Here is a 16,622-nt window from a genome sequence, read left to right as displayed (position 1 = left end):
ATAAAAAAAATATATAAATTATATAAGTCTCTTCTACTCTGCGCAAATTATGAATCGATGCAGAGTACAAATTGTTAGTAGCAGCTGGAAATGTGCATCTTTAATATTGAACGAAGGTCTTTATTTAAGCGAAACAAAAGATAAACTTTCGCAAGAAAATGCATTCTTGGGAAGTAATATTGACTTGCCAACTTGCTACAAGCAGTAAATTATAAAAATTAAATATTGTGTAATGATAGTTTTATATAAGACAGATAGATAAAATGTATCTGTTATAGATATTTTTTCTACTCGAGTTGTGCATACGTTGAATGTTACAAAGTGTGCTTGTATAACAAAAGATCATTGTGCACTGTCCATCATTTGCCTATATGTTTAATTGCAATCATGTTTGAAAATTATTGGCAATATTTATAGGAACTTTATAATATTTTCTTCTAAGATTTTCAAATTAGATGAGATCTTAGTGAAATAAATAAAATAAATAATCTTTCATTCATATATATAAATTTCTGTACAAATGTTCACACATTATATATACATACATACATACATACATATATATATATATATATATATATATATATATATATATATATATATATACACATATAGTGTAACGAAATAAATATATGAAATTTTTTGCAAACGAGGGCTGTGCACAAAATTCATGCAATATAAAATTGAACTCAGTGATATGAAAAGAAAAAAAATTGTTATAAAAATGCTTGACGATAAGTTGACAAGTATAAATTTTGACACATGCATATATTATTATATTAGACTCCATTTCTCTCTCAATACAGCTAAATATGTATAATTTACAAAACATTTTTGTAGAAAAACAAACATCAATTTGTACTTATAATTATACAAATGAGATTTTATAGATTATCTCTTGTTGAGATAAACTTTATTATGACATATGATTTCTGATCAGAATGAGAGAGGATGTAAGTACAGAAATATAAAACAGTATTTAAGTAGTATCTTTATTGTTTAAATACTAAATGTATTTCTTCATTGACTTACAGATGGATCTTCTTTTTATAGTATATCTCGAAGCTATGAACACAATCATCAGATGTTCTTATAATGTCAAATTTTTCAGTAACTCAGTATTGCTTTTTAAATATATTAAGCAAGGTCATCATTTATTAACTTTCTAATTTTTTACATTATGTCTCAATATTTTCCCTCGTTTAATTTACAAAAATCTCATAATCGTTAATTAAAAAATTATTAGTGCTTCAATATTTTCATTTAAAAAATCGATTCTAGATTAGGTAAAGTATTTAGTAGTAAGAAGATGTCCTTGTTAATATTTGTACGGTTAATATTGAACCGTTAAAATGTCACATATGTTATATGTATTAATTAACGAATTCTGATAATATTACGTACAATGATAATTTATCAATTTCGATCCCGCAATTCTTAATTTACTTTATGTTTCAATTTGTTTCACAATTGAATTTTAACAACATGAAACATTGGAAGTAGGGATGTTTCAGAAGTTAATTCTCGAAACAATTACTGACTCACACTATCATCCTGTGAAAATCTCAATTTCAAAGTAATAGTATTTGGAGTCGTAACATCGGCAACATTTACTTCGATGCCATCTTTTAAACCTAATTCGATCAAAGTCTTGGACAAATTCTCGCGAGTTTTCTCTTCAATACTCGGTACTATTTGCATGTACAGAGTCTTATATTTACCGTCCACAATAGCCGTAAGGGCAGGACTTTTCATTTGCAGATCTGGCCGTTCGCAAAGAAGATCTATCAAATTCTGCAACTTGCATTTTGAATCTTTGATTTCGATCTCTCGCGGTACTTGACTACATGCTAAACAATCATCCTTTCTTTCTGCCTCGTAAGTGTATGTATACACTCCGTCCACATTGTTGAGCACCTTAAAAATAAATTACAATTTTTTTTTTATTTACATATTTACATATTTATATATTTACATAGTTAGTCTACTGAAATCACTATCGACATAAATACAATTTATTTTTATGTTACGATCGAAATATGTATAAATATCCTAATTTTATCAGCTCATGAAAGCTGAAGAATGTAAATTGAAAATTAAAATTTCGAAATCGAAACAAACCTATATTAAAATATGGTTAATTTACTTCCAATAATATAATTTGTAATCTTTTGTATTTAATGTGAGAACTCATATATGTATTTTATGTTTCTGTTTACAACAAATAACATTACTGATTTATCGCATGTACTTACCATGTAATTATTTAAAGACGCACTACAGCTGGTTGCGAGTTTGAATGCTTCCGTCGCACAGACAGCAGCGATAACAGCATTTGTTGATGCTACTGCTGGTATTATGTTTTTAACAACACCCTGTACAAGACGGTATGTCAAACCTTGAATGCCGAATTGTACCGCTCTCTCATTTGACTTCTCGTAAATCCAATTTATATGATGGGGGTCATCCCCATCGATGGCACAATCAAATGGATTTTCCTTTGGCCATTGAATCACCTTCACGTATTCTATACAATGCTCAGGCAAACGTGGAGTATTGGCTATCGTACATAAAGGATATGTGACCTATGTGAGGCACAAACAAGTTTCTAACAGATGATATAAATGATACAAATTAGCCTGTCGATATCAAGTTTTTAAACGAAGAAAAGAGATTGTATATGCTTACTTGTGGAGGATAAAGATCCAAAGTACATTCGATGCAAGGACTCAAACCAGGTAATATAACTCTAGCGTTTCCTTTGAAACCTTCAGTTCCACCATCGATCAAAGGTATAATGCTGGCCTGATCTAATTCGCCATTTTCATAAACAAGTAAGGACAGTAGCATACCATTGAGCCATCTTCTCGCGACGATTGAGTCCAATCCACAGATAATCATGTGGAACTCTTGGTAGAATGACTCACTTTTGGCTTGTATCTCACAATTGTGTGCAATCACATTGCAACCGGGAACTCTAGCGTTGATAAACTTTGCAGCTACCTCAGCCTTGTAAGATCCTATATCTTTATGACGAAATAGGAATTGCCTGTAATATTTAAAAAATATAAAAAAAATATTTTCTATATTTTGAAAAAATATTCGCACAAACAATCTTTTACATACATAAAACAAATATTATAGATATTTCGCGGGCATTTAACCTCACTTACCGGTTGAGGTTAGACAATTCAATCGTGTCCATGTCGATTACATGGAGATGTCTGAAACCCATCAGTGCCAGATTCTTGAGTAACTCACATCCCAAACCACCGGCGCCGACAACGAGCACTTTGCAATGTTCCAGGAGCATCTGCAGATTTTCGGAGGATGGCTCGAAATCCGGCCGGCAGAATGGGCCCGATCTCTCCAGCACTTTTCGCAAATTGCTCCATCGTCTGTGCGTAGGATCAGAGCTCATTACTGCAGATTGGCATAAACTCTGAATCAAGATAAAATTAAATTTTGAAAGTTTCACTTAAATGTGACGCAAATCAAAAACTCCAATCTTCTACCTCTTCTTTTTCTCTCCCGATATCTCTTTCTCTTCTTGTGAATACAGATCTCTTCTTGTTTCTCCTTCAAAGTTTCTCCTTCAATAATATTGCTTTCAAATTTTTTTATAGCAACTATATATTGAATACTTTCTTTCTCTATTGACACTTTATTGACAATGTTATCATAAGAAATGTAATAGAGTTTACATGGAAATGTAATCTTCATGGAAATAATCTTCATGTAGCTGTCAAACTTCTACGTTAGCGTCATCTAGTGATAACTAGGGAAAAGAAGTAAATAGTATGGTAAATAATACGGCAGATTTAATGGTCGATAAAAATGTATGGCTCTTTTGGTAACCTCTACTATCGTGCGATTCTTCCTTCACTATTAAAAATAAATTACTTTAAATAAATTATTTTAAAACAATGAAAGAAATAAATACTGCAATTATATCTATTACAATATCATTTAATGTAATATATATATAAAATTCTTTATAATTCTATTTGACAATTTAAAAAAATAATTTTAATCTCTTTTTCTGAATAGATTAAGAAACTTGTAAAAATTAGTAAATTATTTTAAATTATTTATTTTCCAAGAAAATTATTTAATTTGTAATTGTTTCTCAAGAAGAAAGATAAAATTAATGTAAAAAAATATTTTTCTTACACAAGACAGCACTTCAAAGATTTCAATGCTATTTTCAGCTTTTGGTGTCAGTATGGCTACATACATACATTATGATGTATGATAAATGTGTTTATAATAATTTATCACATTTTTTTATCTATTTTAAATCAAGACTACAGAAAATGCGATGTAAGGAAATATTTTAAAAATTTAATTATTTCTTGAATATCTATTAATCGAAAGTTTATCCGCTTCTAACCATTCCAACGTGAGAAAGCCATATATTCCATTTCTTTCTTTGAACATGTTCAAAAATATTTTATATAATTCGAAATATGTGGAAAATAATCTACTTTAAAAAGAAAAAAAAGAAAACTGTAAAAATCTCCCTATAAATCTTTTTCTTTATTAAACAAGCTGTGTATGAGATCGGTAGACATTTTCTTTTTCTTTTATTTTTTTCATTTATGTAAATTTCCGTAACAAATTTCCATATATAAATTTCTGTATATTTGTAATACGTATCAATAATAAAAATTCCCATCAAAAAGACAATGACATTTTGCAATTGTGCAGAGGCGAATACGAAGGAAAAGTTGTCCGTTTATTTATCATCATCGTTTTGAGCTCTATACTTCACTGGAAAGATCTTTCACTGGAAAGAAGTGGGGGTATCTCCGCCATCACACACATATATGTATAATGCACAGTGAGTTCGCTACTTCGTCAGATTCACTGATTGGTTGGCGCTGTTACACACCATACACATCAGCATACCAATCACGCATACCATGGCATTAAAAAAAATAGGAGCCTATATCTGTCCATTTTCACAATTAAAATTGGGATCGCAATTTCTACAGAATAGCATAGAGATAAGGCTCATCCTAAGTTAGAATAAAGTTCATCGCTTCATACATCTAAAGATATGTCATCGACGCGAAGTGATGCGAAGTGACACGCGAAGGGACGTGCCAAGTGACACGAAGTGGCGGAAAGGGCGGAGACAACCGAACGGTGGGACGAGGCGACGGGGAGGGGAAGGACAGGACGGCCGGAGCGACCTCTGGAGCGCGGCGAGCGAGGGCCAGAGTGCATCGCACTATGCGTTGCATTGCTGTCGAAAATGGCGTCGAGCTCAGAGCTGCTGGAATATTCGTCCCCGGTGAAGCGCCGTAAGGTCGAGGGCGACGGTCACGGGAGCATCAGCGCGGCACTGGTGGATCCGCAGCCCGGCACGACACCGCGCGATAGCCCGCACGGCGACCTCGAAGGTATCGATAATCTCCTAAATAAACGCGCGATCGCGCGAAATACCACGAAATTCGCGGGTGCCTCGCGCGCAAGATGGCGGCCATCGAGCGCCTTTTCGCCCAACGTCTTCCGCGTCTCTCGTTCGTCATCCGACGAGCTCACGGCCGCCATGACAGTCTCCACGAATTGCGTCGTAATTTCGTTTTAGCCACGTTTCGCGTTTACGATCGATCGCGAATAGGGATGTCTTACGCCAACCGATTTCGCGAGATGGATTTTTATTATTTTCTCATTCTTTAATTTTCGCCGCATGATTTCTTGATTCGTTTGAGATTCGGGGCGTTGATCGATCGATCGTATTGGAAGATAGCTGGTGTGCGCGCTCTCGTTAGTGTTCACAGATGGCATTCGCATTGGGTAGGTTCGTTTTTAGTTGCTCTTTCTATATTCGATTTCTGTGCTCCTCTTCATCAATGCGCGTCTCTGGTCTGTTCGTTTTAGTAGCGATTAACTGTACGTTCCGATTGAAGTTCTTGGGTGGGTTCGAAAACAGACTCCTATTTTCACTAATGTAAAATAATTTTGGTTTCGGTTAAATTCACTTTTTATATTATATAATTCTATGAATTAGAAGAGAATAAAGGGCAAAAATGGAACTGAGATTAAAATTAAAGAATCTTTTCATTCATCACTTATCATTAATTTTTAAGCGCAAAATAAGTTACATGATCAAAAGTAATTATTTTGCGTCAACTCTGATCATGCGATCTATTTTCACATTAAAAAAATGAGTTTTTTTTATCACTGCACTGGATTGGACAAAATTTTTTTTTTATCTGACTTACTCAATCTCCAATGTATTAGGGCTCGGTTCTTTCGCGGCGCGACATTGGTTATGTGACATCAGAGACGAGAAATGATATGTAAAAAGTTTTTTGCATATAGATTTAGCTCATATTCTTAAAACTTGTAAAAAATATCAGAACATAAGATCTGTCCAATAAATTACGTAAAAGTATAAAATAATTCTTGGAATAATGGTCACTGCTCAGCTATCAGAAACAACTAGATCTGGTAATTTCTGATAGCTAAGTCAGATAGTGATCTGGTAATTTCTGGTAGCTAAGCAGTGTACCATTATTTCAAGAATTATTTTACATCTTTATGTGATTTATTGGACAGATATCTTTCTGATATTTTTTACAAGTTTTAAGAAAATATGTTTTTAAGGGAAAAGTACAAGATAAAGCTGTACGACGCAAGAAATTTTTTACATGTCATTTCTCGCTTCTGACGTCATAATTCAATATGGCAGAGCGACAACTGAACTTTAAGTCTATTCTTTCTCCATGTCGGAAAAAAAAGAGAAAAATGAATGGTGCAAGCTAAAAAGAACAAACTTATTATCTATTATTTTAATTACAATGAATGTGTGTTCAATAAAGAACAGACTTTACATATCGCGCGCTATGCTTCTGCCATTTTATCGTGTTGAAACTTTAGGCGGGATATCCAATTAACTTTTGGATTGCATTCTTTTTATTGGTATATAATTTATGTACCAATATATGATTTATATACAATACACGATTTTATGGTATAAATATCTTGTGTACATGTTATATATATATATATATATATATATATATATATATATAGAGAGCGTAGTGAGTAAAACATCTCAGAAATTGGTTTATTAATAAATGGCTACAAATAATGTATATAGTATCAATACAGCAATATTGTTTTAATAATGTTAAGATAAATTTTTTTCTTTGATCATATTAAATATATACAAATTATATATAAAAAATGTAGTAAAATAAAATAATAACACAAAAAATATCTACCTAATGCATAAATAAATACTAATTGTCTAAAAATTTTATTATAATCCAAGGATATAAATTAGAAAAGCGCGGATATAAATTAGAAAATGATATAAATTGTACTAAATAAATTATTATTATTATTTATACAGAAGCACTTGGCACAGATAGTGGATTCAACGAAATGAGTGATGAATCGAAATCAGCTTCTATATCTCCCACAACTACAAATTTAATATCACCGTCATCAAAAATTGATTCCAGTAATGATACTGGTTGCCCGTAAGTTTCAATACAAACAATTTTTATATTTAAAGTGCATGTGAGATAATCATATCTTAATAAATTCTAAAATAAATTAAATTTTATAATAAAATAAATTTTATAATAAAATTTTACATTTTTAATTATGTAAAATCCCAATGAACTCTAAAGAAATTAAAGATTAAATTCAATATTTCTAATGATTATCATATGAAGATAGTCTGTAACTTATATAATATTTATGATATAATATTTATAATTTTATGTCTTGTATTTTACATTTGATTGTTTTAAAATTTCTTATGGTTTAATTTTATTTCAGAATTGATACTGCAGATGAGAAAGATGAAATATCCTCCACTGTATCAAATTTGTCAGATTTGTCAGGTTTGTCTGATCTTTCTGGAGAAGCAGTCAATCATCAATGGAGAAATGATACTACTTCATGGATTCAAAGACAGATGTTAACGGGTGTCGACCCTAGGGCTCTACTACATCATCTTTTCATGGATTCCACACAGATTCCTGAACAGGTTGATGACATCACATTATGGAAGGTACAAAAATATTTTTTTGGATTTATGATAAGATTTGCTAGAAAAAATTTTCTACATAAATATAACAATTGAACGTGGTAATTTTAGATTATAATCAATATGATGTCTGAACCTCCAAAACGGCAGAAACTCAAACACATAAATACCTTATCAGATGTAGTGCGATTAATTCGCGATAGCAAGAAAATTATAGTATTGACTGGCGCAGGTGTTAGTGTCAGCTGTGGTATTCCTGATTTTAGAAGTAGAGACGGTATTTATTCACGACTAGCACAAGATTTTCCAGACTTACCAGATCCACAGGTACTTTAAAATTATCCAGTATTCATAAATGTTTAAATTATAAGCAATTTTTAGTATTTTTAGCAGCTTAGTATTTTAACTCTCTTAATATCTTGACAAAATTTTATAATTAAAGAATTTCTAACATACTTTTTAATTTATTTCTAGGCTATGTTCGATATTAATTATTTTAGCCGAGATCCGAGGCCGTTCTACAAATTTGCACGCGAAATATACCCAGGACAATTTAAACCCAGTCCTTGTCATAGGTTCATTAAAATGTTAGATAAGCAAAAGAAGCTTTTGAGAAATTACACGCAAAATATTGATACTTTGGAACAGGTCGCCGGTATAAAAAATGTGATTGAATGTCATGGTAAATATAATATTTATTTTATGTAGATCTTTAAATACATTAATTTTCACATAAAATTTGATACTCATATTTTGTTGTAAATATGTATATCTTGTAATAAATATATCATTAATTGATTAATATTAATTGATTATAATTTTTGATGTTTTGACAATTGGAAAATTGCAGAACACATACAATGATAGAAAAATAGATAAAATTTTCATCAAATTCGAAAAAGTTTTTTTCTCTCTTTCTCTCCTTCCGAGAGATCCTAATTTTTATATAAATTTAATAAATTGTTTTGTATCGTTTTACAATTCTTGGTTGTTTTCTGTTACAGGCTCTTTTGCCACTGCTTCATGTACAAGATGTAAATATCGAGTCAAAGCGAACGACATCAGGGAAGATATCTTCGCACAGAGAATACCCACATGTCCGAAATGCCGTGTCAACGCATTGCCTTCTTTGTCCGAAGTGAATTGTAGCGAGAACTACAGAGGTAAATAGAACAATTTGTTTTTACATAATCCTTTCTGATAGTGTATTTATTTGCAGTCTTTCATAATGGCTTAACAATTTCGGTATGATACGGAAGGTTAACTGTCATTAACGATAGTTTACCATTATTAGCCTTTGCTATAATGTCGCGAGTCGATGGCTAATGAGAAAATGTTATCTACTGTTCTTCTCGGAATGTGTCTCAAACTAAATGAAGTTACTGATCCAACATAAGTTGATACATCAATCGTAACTGCGAATAAAACTTCGCTTGTTAATAAGCGCATAAAGGTAAACAAGATTGCACTTACTTGTGTGAGTGCTGTGTTCCGCGGCTATTTCGAGCAACAATTTTGTCGTTTATCGTCCTAGACCGTTTGTCGTTTCCTCAATTTGACAATATCATGTTACGATTGAGCGGAACGTAAAATGCCATTCTAGATAACTGTTTAGTCCAAGATTCATTTACATTGATAATGAAAATAAATTAAACATTTTCTTTTTCTAATTCTCAGATTTGGTGAAGCAAGGTATAATGAAACCAGATATCGTCTTCTTCGGTGAAGGGCTCCCAGATGCTTTTCACGATGCGATGGCCAAAGACAAAGATGATTGCGATCTTCTAATCGTTATCGGATCGTCCTTGAAGGTTCGGCCGGTAGCTCTAATTCCTTCATCCATTCCGTCGCATGTGCCGCAGATTCTTATTAATCGAGAGTCATTGCTACTCAAATTCGATGTGGAATTATTGGGAGACGGTGATATTATTATAAATCAAATCTGCCATTTGTAAGTAGGAAATTCAATTTTTTATAGAAACTTTATGCAAAATGTATTTTAGAACTGTTTTTAATTTTTTCTTTATATTGAAATAATTCTAAATATAATACGAGAATATAATAAATCTTTATTACATCAGTGTATAAAATTAACATAACGATTATTTCAATTATGATATTTATAATTTTATTTATTTATTTGTTTATCGGCATTCTGCAGAATGGGCGATACTTATAAAGAAGTCTGTTGGTATGATAAAATCCTAAAAGAAACCTCGCAACTCTTACCACGACGATGTCTATCTGATGACACATGGGAACAGAGTCAAGATACGACAAGTAATACTGAAGCATCACGCGATAGTGTAGAAGTCCATTTAAAACCTCACAATGTATCTTCAACTGAAAGTCAGGATAGTACTTCGATTTCTACAAATGCCATACCACAACACACAGAAGATATCAATGTCTGCGTATCATCTTTACATGATGATTACGTGGAAAATTCAGAGGAGAGCTTGAATCTTCTAGGAGAAAGTCCGAAAAGACGATCGGGTGACATTAGTATAGAGAATAGCCCGAAAAGAATGAACTTTGGCAACACACACGAGACGAGAGGCACAAGTTCAACATCAACGAAAATGAATGTCGAGTGCACAATATCATCAAAGAGTGAACTTCATGTTATGTCTTCAAAATCTGTGTTTGAAAATAATTCAGAAGAATGTCAGGTAGTGCCGACAATATTATCCCTTTCCTCGGAAGCTGTAATAAGCGAAAATACTCTGGAGTCGCACAAATCGCTGAACAAATATAGAAAATCAAACAAATATAACAACGCAATGGTAAATACCGTCGAGTCGGACAAAATGATAGCGAAACCGAGACAAGCATCGGTAGACTCTGTATTAGATTCCGGCATAGGCGATAGTTGTAACAGCATTGACAGCACAGAAGAAAAGTTTGATATCGCCGAATTGAAAAATAGAAGACCAGAGAGACATTGCTGGCAACCAAAGATTCGAGAAAGTCTTGCTACTCGACTACCAGGTATAAATTTATTGTACACTTTTGCATATCATAAATATTTTGACATTTTTATAAATATATAACATATTAACATGGTTACAATCTTTTATAGAAAATTCATATTACCAATTGGCGCCGGGCAGGTACATTTTTCCTGGCGCAGAGATTTATGCCGAACCTGAGAAATACGATCAATGCTCCTTTTCGGTAAATTCCGAGAGCACAGATAGTGACAGTGACTCTTCTTCAGGAGAAGAAGAAGAAGATGAAGAGGAAGAAATCGAAATCTGTAAATTTCAAGTATTATAGTAAGTCGCATTTCATATTGTATTTTATTTGAAATATTACTTTTTTATATTTATTTAGGTGCAGACGATGATCTATCGGAAAGTGCAGATGCTGACGCTGACACTGATGGTCAAAATAATGACTCAAAATGGACGATTCTTAACTCTTATGCTACACAACGTTGAATTGGAATTATGTTCGGATATAGTGGATTAGCTTTGATGTAATTCTATCCATCTTTATCAGGATTGATTGCGATCATGCATATAAGTAATAAGCAAATAGTGCAATTTTTCCGGTTTAGTTACGAAGCAAAATAATTCACTAAACGTTGTCTAATACAAGCTGTCTCAGAGTTTATGATAAATTACTTAACGTTATTCCTGATTGCAGAATATCTCGAAAAATCCTTTAAATTACTTTTTTCCGATATTTAATAAAGAAATTATTAAATAAAGTTTATTCAGCCAGTCGTTATATATCCAAGATGCTGCAGTGCAATGGAGCATTATTATTCATGAGAATTTTATGAAATACGCAGACGTATGCAGATCCGCAAAGAATGCTGCTGATTGAGTAAACCTAATAAACCTAATAAATTTCTTTATTAAATATCAAAGAAAAAATAATTTGATTTGTTTTCATTCAAGAACAACATTATGTAATTTTGGCGTGAATTTTGTATAAAGTAGATTAAAATAGTTACGAATTATTTCTCAATTTTATACTAAGAAGCTATCACAAAAACTATAAGAAAAGACCTTATTCACATTATAATGATCTAGCTGCGCTTTAGTTTCGTTATTTATTCAGATATAAATTTATTCCAATAATGATTCTTGAAAAGAAGATATTTTAATACAGTTCAATCATTGTCATTTTCTTATTTTACTCATAATATGAAAGTTCTATGACTCTTTCACTAATATATTTAAACAAATGATTTATATTTCAAGAATATCTATTTTAATTACATATTCTTTATCAATGATATATTTCTCAATATTTGAACGGCACATTTTCCAAGTAGAAATTATGAAAAAATATGCTAATAAATTTGTAACTAAAGGGAAAGATTAATAATGATTATTTAAAAAGATTATAAAATATATTATAAACATGTTATTTGGATAAATATGTTATTTGATATACATATCTAAATAATTAAAATCTTGAGAAAAGTAACATTTTAAAATAATAGAATTATTATAACATATAATGTGAATAAAATTTGTAAGAAATTAATTTGCATGTTATATAAGAATCAATGTGATATTTTTAAGCATTATTAAATTGCACTGCTATTGACTAAAGTTAAGTGATTTTTTTGTTTCGTAACTATCAGAAATAGAACCATAAGTTTAAATTAACAACTAGTGTGAATGATATATTTAAATTCATGTTTACGTAAATATGGTCGAGAATCATTGACCACAGATCTGAGGGATTCAATGCAAAATTCGATGCAAGTTATCAAAGATAATCTTTGCTTTGAATACAATGATTAATGCATTTTTATAGATTTATATTTCTCAGTTTTTCCAAGACATCAATCATTTCAATAATCACGAGTAAGAAATCTTTACAGTTCCTGCAAAGATTTAGTTTGCAGAAATGTGGCAACGAGCATATACAAAATATGTGCGCGACTACATATATAATTCAGAGTCGAGATTTTTTTTTAATATTTCATTTTTAAATTATACGAATTGAGGGATCTACTTACACAAAATTCCTCTTTTTTTTCTTTTTTTCCTTTTTTTCTTTTTTTTTGTTTTTTTTCTTTTTTTTTCTTTTTTTTTTCTTTTTTTTTTTTTTGTAACTGAATACAACTTGCAATGCTCACGATTATGTACATAAGGCATTGTTAGTATTATATACGAAATGTATCACTCTCTTATATTCGCGTTTTAATAGCACGATTGATAATTGTCTACGATCCTTACGATCTACATGAAGATTACATAGAAATGGTCGAGATTGTTTTTAGCTTAACACGCTACTCATAATTATTTCTTCTCTATCGCAATATATTTAATCTTCGTACGTGTAAAATGTACATATTAGAGCACATCTCTTCTTGTTGTGAATGAGATGAGAGCAAACTGACATTAGAAGAAATTATATTACATTTCTAATTAAACGTAATGTGTAAATACGAGATTAATTAATGAGCACAGGATGATAAAACTAGAAAATTGTTATGTCTGATGTAAAGTGAAATAATGTTTCAAACAATAGTACAGTGTATCTACTGTCTTCAGCTGTGTGATCTTACACTCTCTGCATTTAAACCAAAAACATCAGATACGTGCACGCTTGGATGAAGCAAACAGAACGCTAAGTGTTGTAAAATGCAGCTAAAATTAATGGATTTATTGATGCATTATATGAAAATTATCTATGCTATTATTTTATTATCAAAATTAATGTAATCGCACTTTAAGGTACGTGAGTGAGGTCTCGTAATATGGCCGATGTCGAAGTGTTAATTTAGAGTAGAGCTTAGATGCTGAATAGTTCTTTTGCAAACTTTAACACTGATTGACAACGTTAGAAATGACACTTTGTCCGATGATAAATAGCATCCGGATAAATCGTACGTTGGTACTGCTAATTATAAACTAATGCTAATTATAAATTGAACACTAATGTTATAAGTTTTATTATTACTCGCATCGCTATTTCTGTCGTTACGAATAGACTCGCTAGTGTTCTTTCGTTACAGACTTGACGAAAAAAGGATTAATTTTTTTACACTTTCGTATACTTGGAGTGAAATAGGATTATTCTCTTTTTTTCAAACGCGCGATTTTTCTTTTTATAATAAGTTTTAACAAGGATTATCATATGAGTACAATTAGATCAAGTTTTGGATAATTAAGAAATTTGTCGTTTGTCTTGTGAAATCCTCTGTCGACTCGTGTCGATAATCGCATTCGTATTCTACGTTAAGTTACTTTTCACAATAGACACAGATAATCGTCATAGTTTGACAATGAGAACACTCTCCTTAGATTTGTTAAGTTCAACTTTGTTTTATTGGAGCACGGGCGAATGTACAAAGCAATGTTGGATAGCTTCGCATTGCGTGTTATTTTTATATGAGCCAGAGAAAAGATAGAATAGCGAATTTACAAGATTAAAAGAAAATGACGCAATAATCTTTGACAAATTGTCCTCGATAATGTTGCTATCATGTTGTCAACCATGTTGACAGTCTACTTGAATTGTACGAAAGAACTATGCAACATGATGGAACAAAGAAAAACACGAGAGTTTGTTAAAACATTGCGTATGCATACCATGCATGTTGGGTGCTCGCACATATAAAGGACGAACAATTTTGTCAAAGTTATTATTGCAGCATATATCTATATTCTATAAGAAATGAAAAACGGTTGTGTGTGCAAATTTCTTATATTAATTATAATGGACGTAAACTTATTTTAATTCAATGCAGCCGCATTGTGTAAGTAATGTTTGAAACAATTGCAAATGTGAAATATATAAAAACGCTCGCGCGCGCGCGCGTGTGTGTGTGTGTGTGTGTGTGTGTATGTGTAGGAAGTGATTGATTGACTGATTGATTGATTGATTGATAAATTGCAGAATAAGTAAACTTAAATATAATATACTTCTAATCACGCGACGTAAGAGATTTTATTTTTCATTATTCCGCTATATAAGAGAGACAATTTTGTGGAAGAAGGATTCGTAAAGGACTTGGCTGTCATCCCGAAATAGTTTTATTCCTTACAGTAAGAAACAGTTTTATAAGATTAGATTATGAAAAGATTATATCGTGCGCTTTGTACAAATAGCTTTATTTATCACTGTTTTGCTGAAAAATAGGAAGCAGATATTAGATATTATTTCGTGGATCTTTTCGTTTTTTTATTTATTTCATATACATGTATTTGCGAGTGTATATACATATGCATACGCCACACAATCGTAAATAAGTAAACTTTTGGTTTCCCCACTTGCGCGTAATTCCATAAATTCTTGGGAACTTGGACTCTCTGTGATCGACTAAGTACACCATACGTAAGATTGTCCATTGGGTAAATTAATTTCTGAAATTGTATAATGTTACAATTGTCAGCCATTTACAACGCAAATTAGTTTTTCGATTTTCTTTTTTCACGTTTCTACTTACTTATTTTACTTATGCCCTAGCTACTTAAAAGATAGTCTAATGTTATGTGATTGTAAAACATGTCAATCGTCATGTAATTATATATTTATTTTATACGAATATATTTTTTTATATATAACAATCCGTAGTAATGATTATGTGTAGTCGATTCAGAGAGAGAGAGAAAGAAAGAGAGGTAGACAGAAAGAAAGCTGTCAACTCATGAAGATTTGACAATCAATACCAACTTTTTGCGCAGTACTGATTTTCTGTATAAATATGCTGTCATATGTAAATATTTATTATTTTTATTGTACAATAAATTGCGCGGATTTTATCGCATTAGCCGAATCTGACAAAATAAAAAAAATTACCTTGAAGATTTGAAATGATAACTAATTTATAATAATTATATAACAGTTTTTGAGATAATTTTAAAATTTCCAGACTGATGCGATAAAATAGTGTGAAGTCCTGAATTTTTTATAATTTGTTATTTAATGTAAAAAAAATGACTGTTACGAAAAAATGTTCTCTATTAAAAACGTTGTAAGTTTTCTGTTTTCTTTTTTTGGTATTACTAACGTATAAGCTTATCTCTTAAATTAAACATTTTTCTATGATAAACTGTTGTGCTTATTTTCTTTTTCACAATTTTTCAATTCAATGTTCCCTCCTTTTCCTTTTTTAAAAATTACGGATAGTTTTAAAAACATATTTTGAAATCCCATAAAAACCTAGAATATGAGAACAGGATAATAATTCTGAAATATCAATTCTTTTAAATTGAAATTTTAATGAATAATAATGAAACCTAACAGGTTAAATAAAATAAATTTATTTTGTTTCTATACATTTGCATAAATATGTAATTTATTAAATTTTAATAGATTGAAGAAAAATTATTTTCCAAGATTTGAAACACCAGAAAATACAAAATTTGCTATAAACATAACAGAAAAAAATAAATTATTATATTCAACTAATATAATTATAAAAGAATTTAAACGCATAATTATATTTACACAAAAATTGATTAATGTTATTATATTATCAAAATTAGTTCAAATTATATAATGGTATTACATATTTGTAAAAATTTATTATTATTATTAAGCATGTATTAATATTAATATAAAATTTTCTTGGCTTGGAAATAGCATTTCCTTCATAAGACATCTGTATGACATATAATTTGTACATCCAATA

The 16,622-nt window shown here is 30.8% G+C and overlaps 2 protein-coding genes across 3 annotated transcripts; one reads left to right on the top strand and one right to left on the bottom strand.

Annotated features, from left to right (window-relative positions):
* Positions 1-978: 978 nt before the first annotated feature.
* Uba3 (Ubiquitin-like activating enzyme 3) lies at positions 979-3,729 on the bottom strand. The gene is made up of 5 exons (XM_011645552.3): positions 3,516-3,729; positions 3,174-3,442; positions 2,689-3,049; positions 2,256-2,585; positions 979-1,917 (listed from the first exon to the last, which is right to left on the bottom strand). Exons 2-5 carry the CDS (start codon positions 3,419-3,421, stop codon positions 1,534-1,536), a joined length of 1,323 nt encoding a protein of 440 aa, XP_011643854.2. The 5' UTR covers positions 3,422-3,442; positions 3,516-3,729; the 3' UTR covers positions 979-1,533.
* A 1,398-nt stretch (positions 3,730-5,127) lies between these two features.
* Positions 5,128-16,040, top strand: Sirt1 (NAD-dependent protein deacetylase sirtuin-1). Of its 2 annotated transcripts, none has more exons than XM_011645554.3 (10): positions 5,128-5,408; positions 7,370-7,499; positions 7,804-8,038; positions 8,126-8,341; positions 8,489-8,696; positions 9,019-9,177; positions 9,692-9,965; positions 10,176-11,005; positions 11,097-11,292; positions 11,351-16,040. In XM_011645554.3, coding segments are annotated over exons 1-10 (2,397 nt in total). In that variant the 5' UTR covers positions 5,128-5,260; the 3' UTR covers positions 11,352-16,040. The 2 variants fall into 2 exon arrangements, with proteins under 2 accessions (XP_011643856.2, XP_011643855.2); XM_011645553.3 differs by having other exon boundaries at positions 5,219-5,408; positions 11,097-11,273.
* Positions 16,041-16,622: the final 582 nt, after the last annotated feature.

The sequence above is a fragment of the Pogonomyrmex barbatus genome, unplaced genomic scaffold, assembly GCF_055798465.1.
Source record: "Pogonomyrmex barbatus isolate J1 unplaced genomic scaffold, ASM5579846v1 scaffold5, whole genome shotgun sequence".
Taxonomy (NCBI): domain Eukaryota; kingdom Metazoa; phylum Arthropoda; class Insecta; order Hymenoptera; family Formicidae; genus Pogonomyrmex; species Pogonomyrmex barbatus.
This window is presented reverse-complemented; position numbering and strand designations above follow the sequence as displayed.

Excerpts from the sequence above, each read along its gene's own strand:
- Uba3 (XM_011645552.3), bottom strand. The coding sequence starts at position 3,421 with ATGAGCTCTGATCCTACGCACAGACGATGGAGCAATTTGCGAAAAGTG. Across the intron at positions 2,586-2,688 it reads TGGATCTTTATCCTCCACAA|GTCACATATCCTTTATGTAC; the intron begins GTAAGCATATAC and ends TGCCTCACATAG. Across the intron at positions 1,918-2,255 it reads CGTCTTTAAATAATTACATG|GTGCTCAACAATGTGGACGG; the intron begins GTAAGTACATGC and ends TTTATTTTTAAG.
- Sirt1 (XM_011645553.3), top strand. The coding sequence starts at position 5,261 with ATGGCGTCGAGCTCAGAGCTGCTGGAATATTCGTCCCCGGTGAAGCGC. Across the intron at positions 9,178-9,691 it reads TTGTAGCGAGAACTACAGAG|ATTTGGTGAAGCAAGGTATA; the intron begins GTAAATAGAACA and ends TCTAATTCTCAG. Across the intron at positions 9,966-10,175 it reads ATAAATCAAATCTGCCATTT|AATGGGCGATACTTATAAAG; the intron begins GTAAGTAGGAAA and ends GGCATTCTGCAG.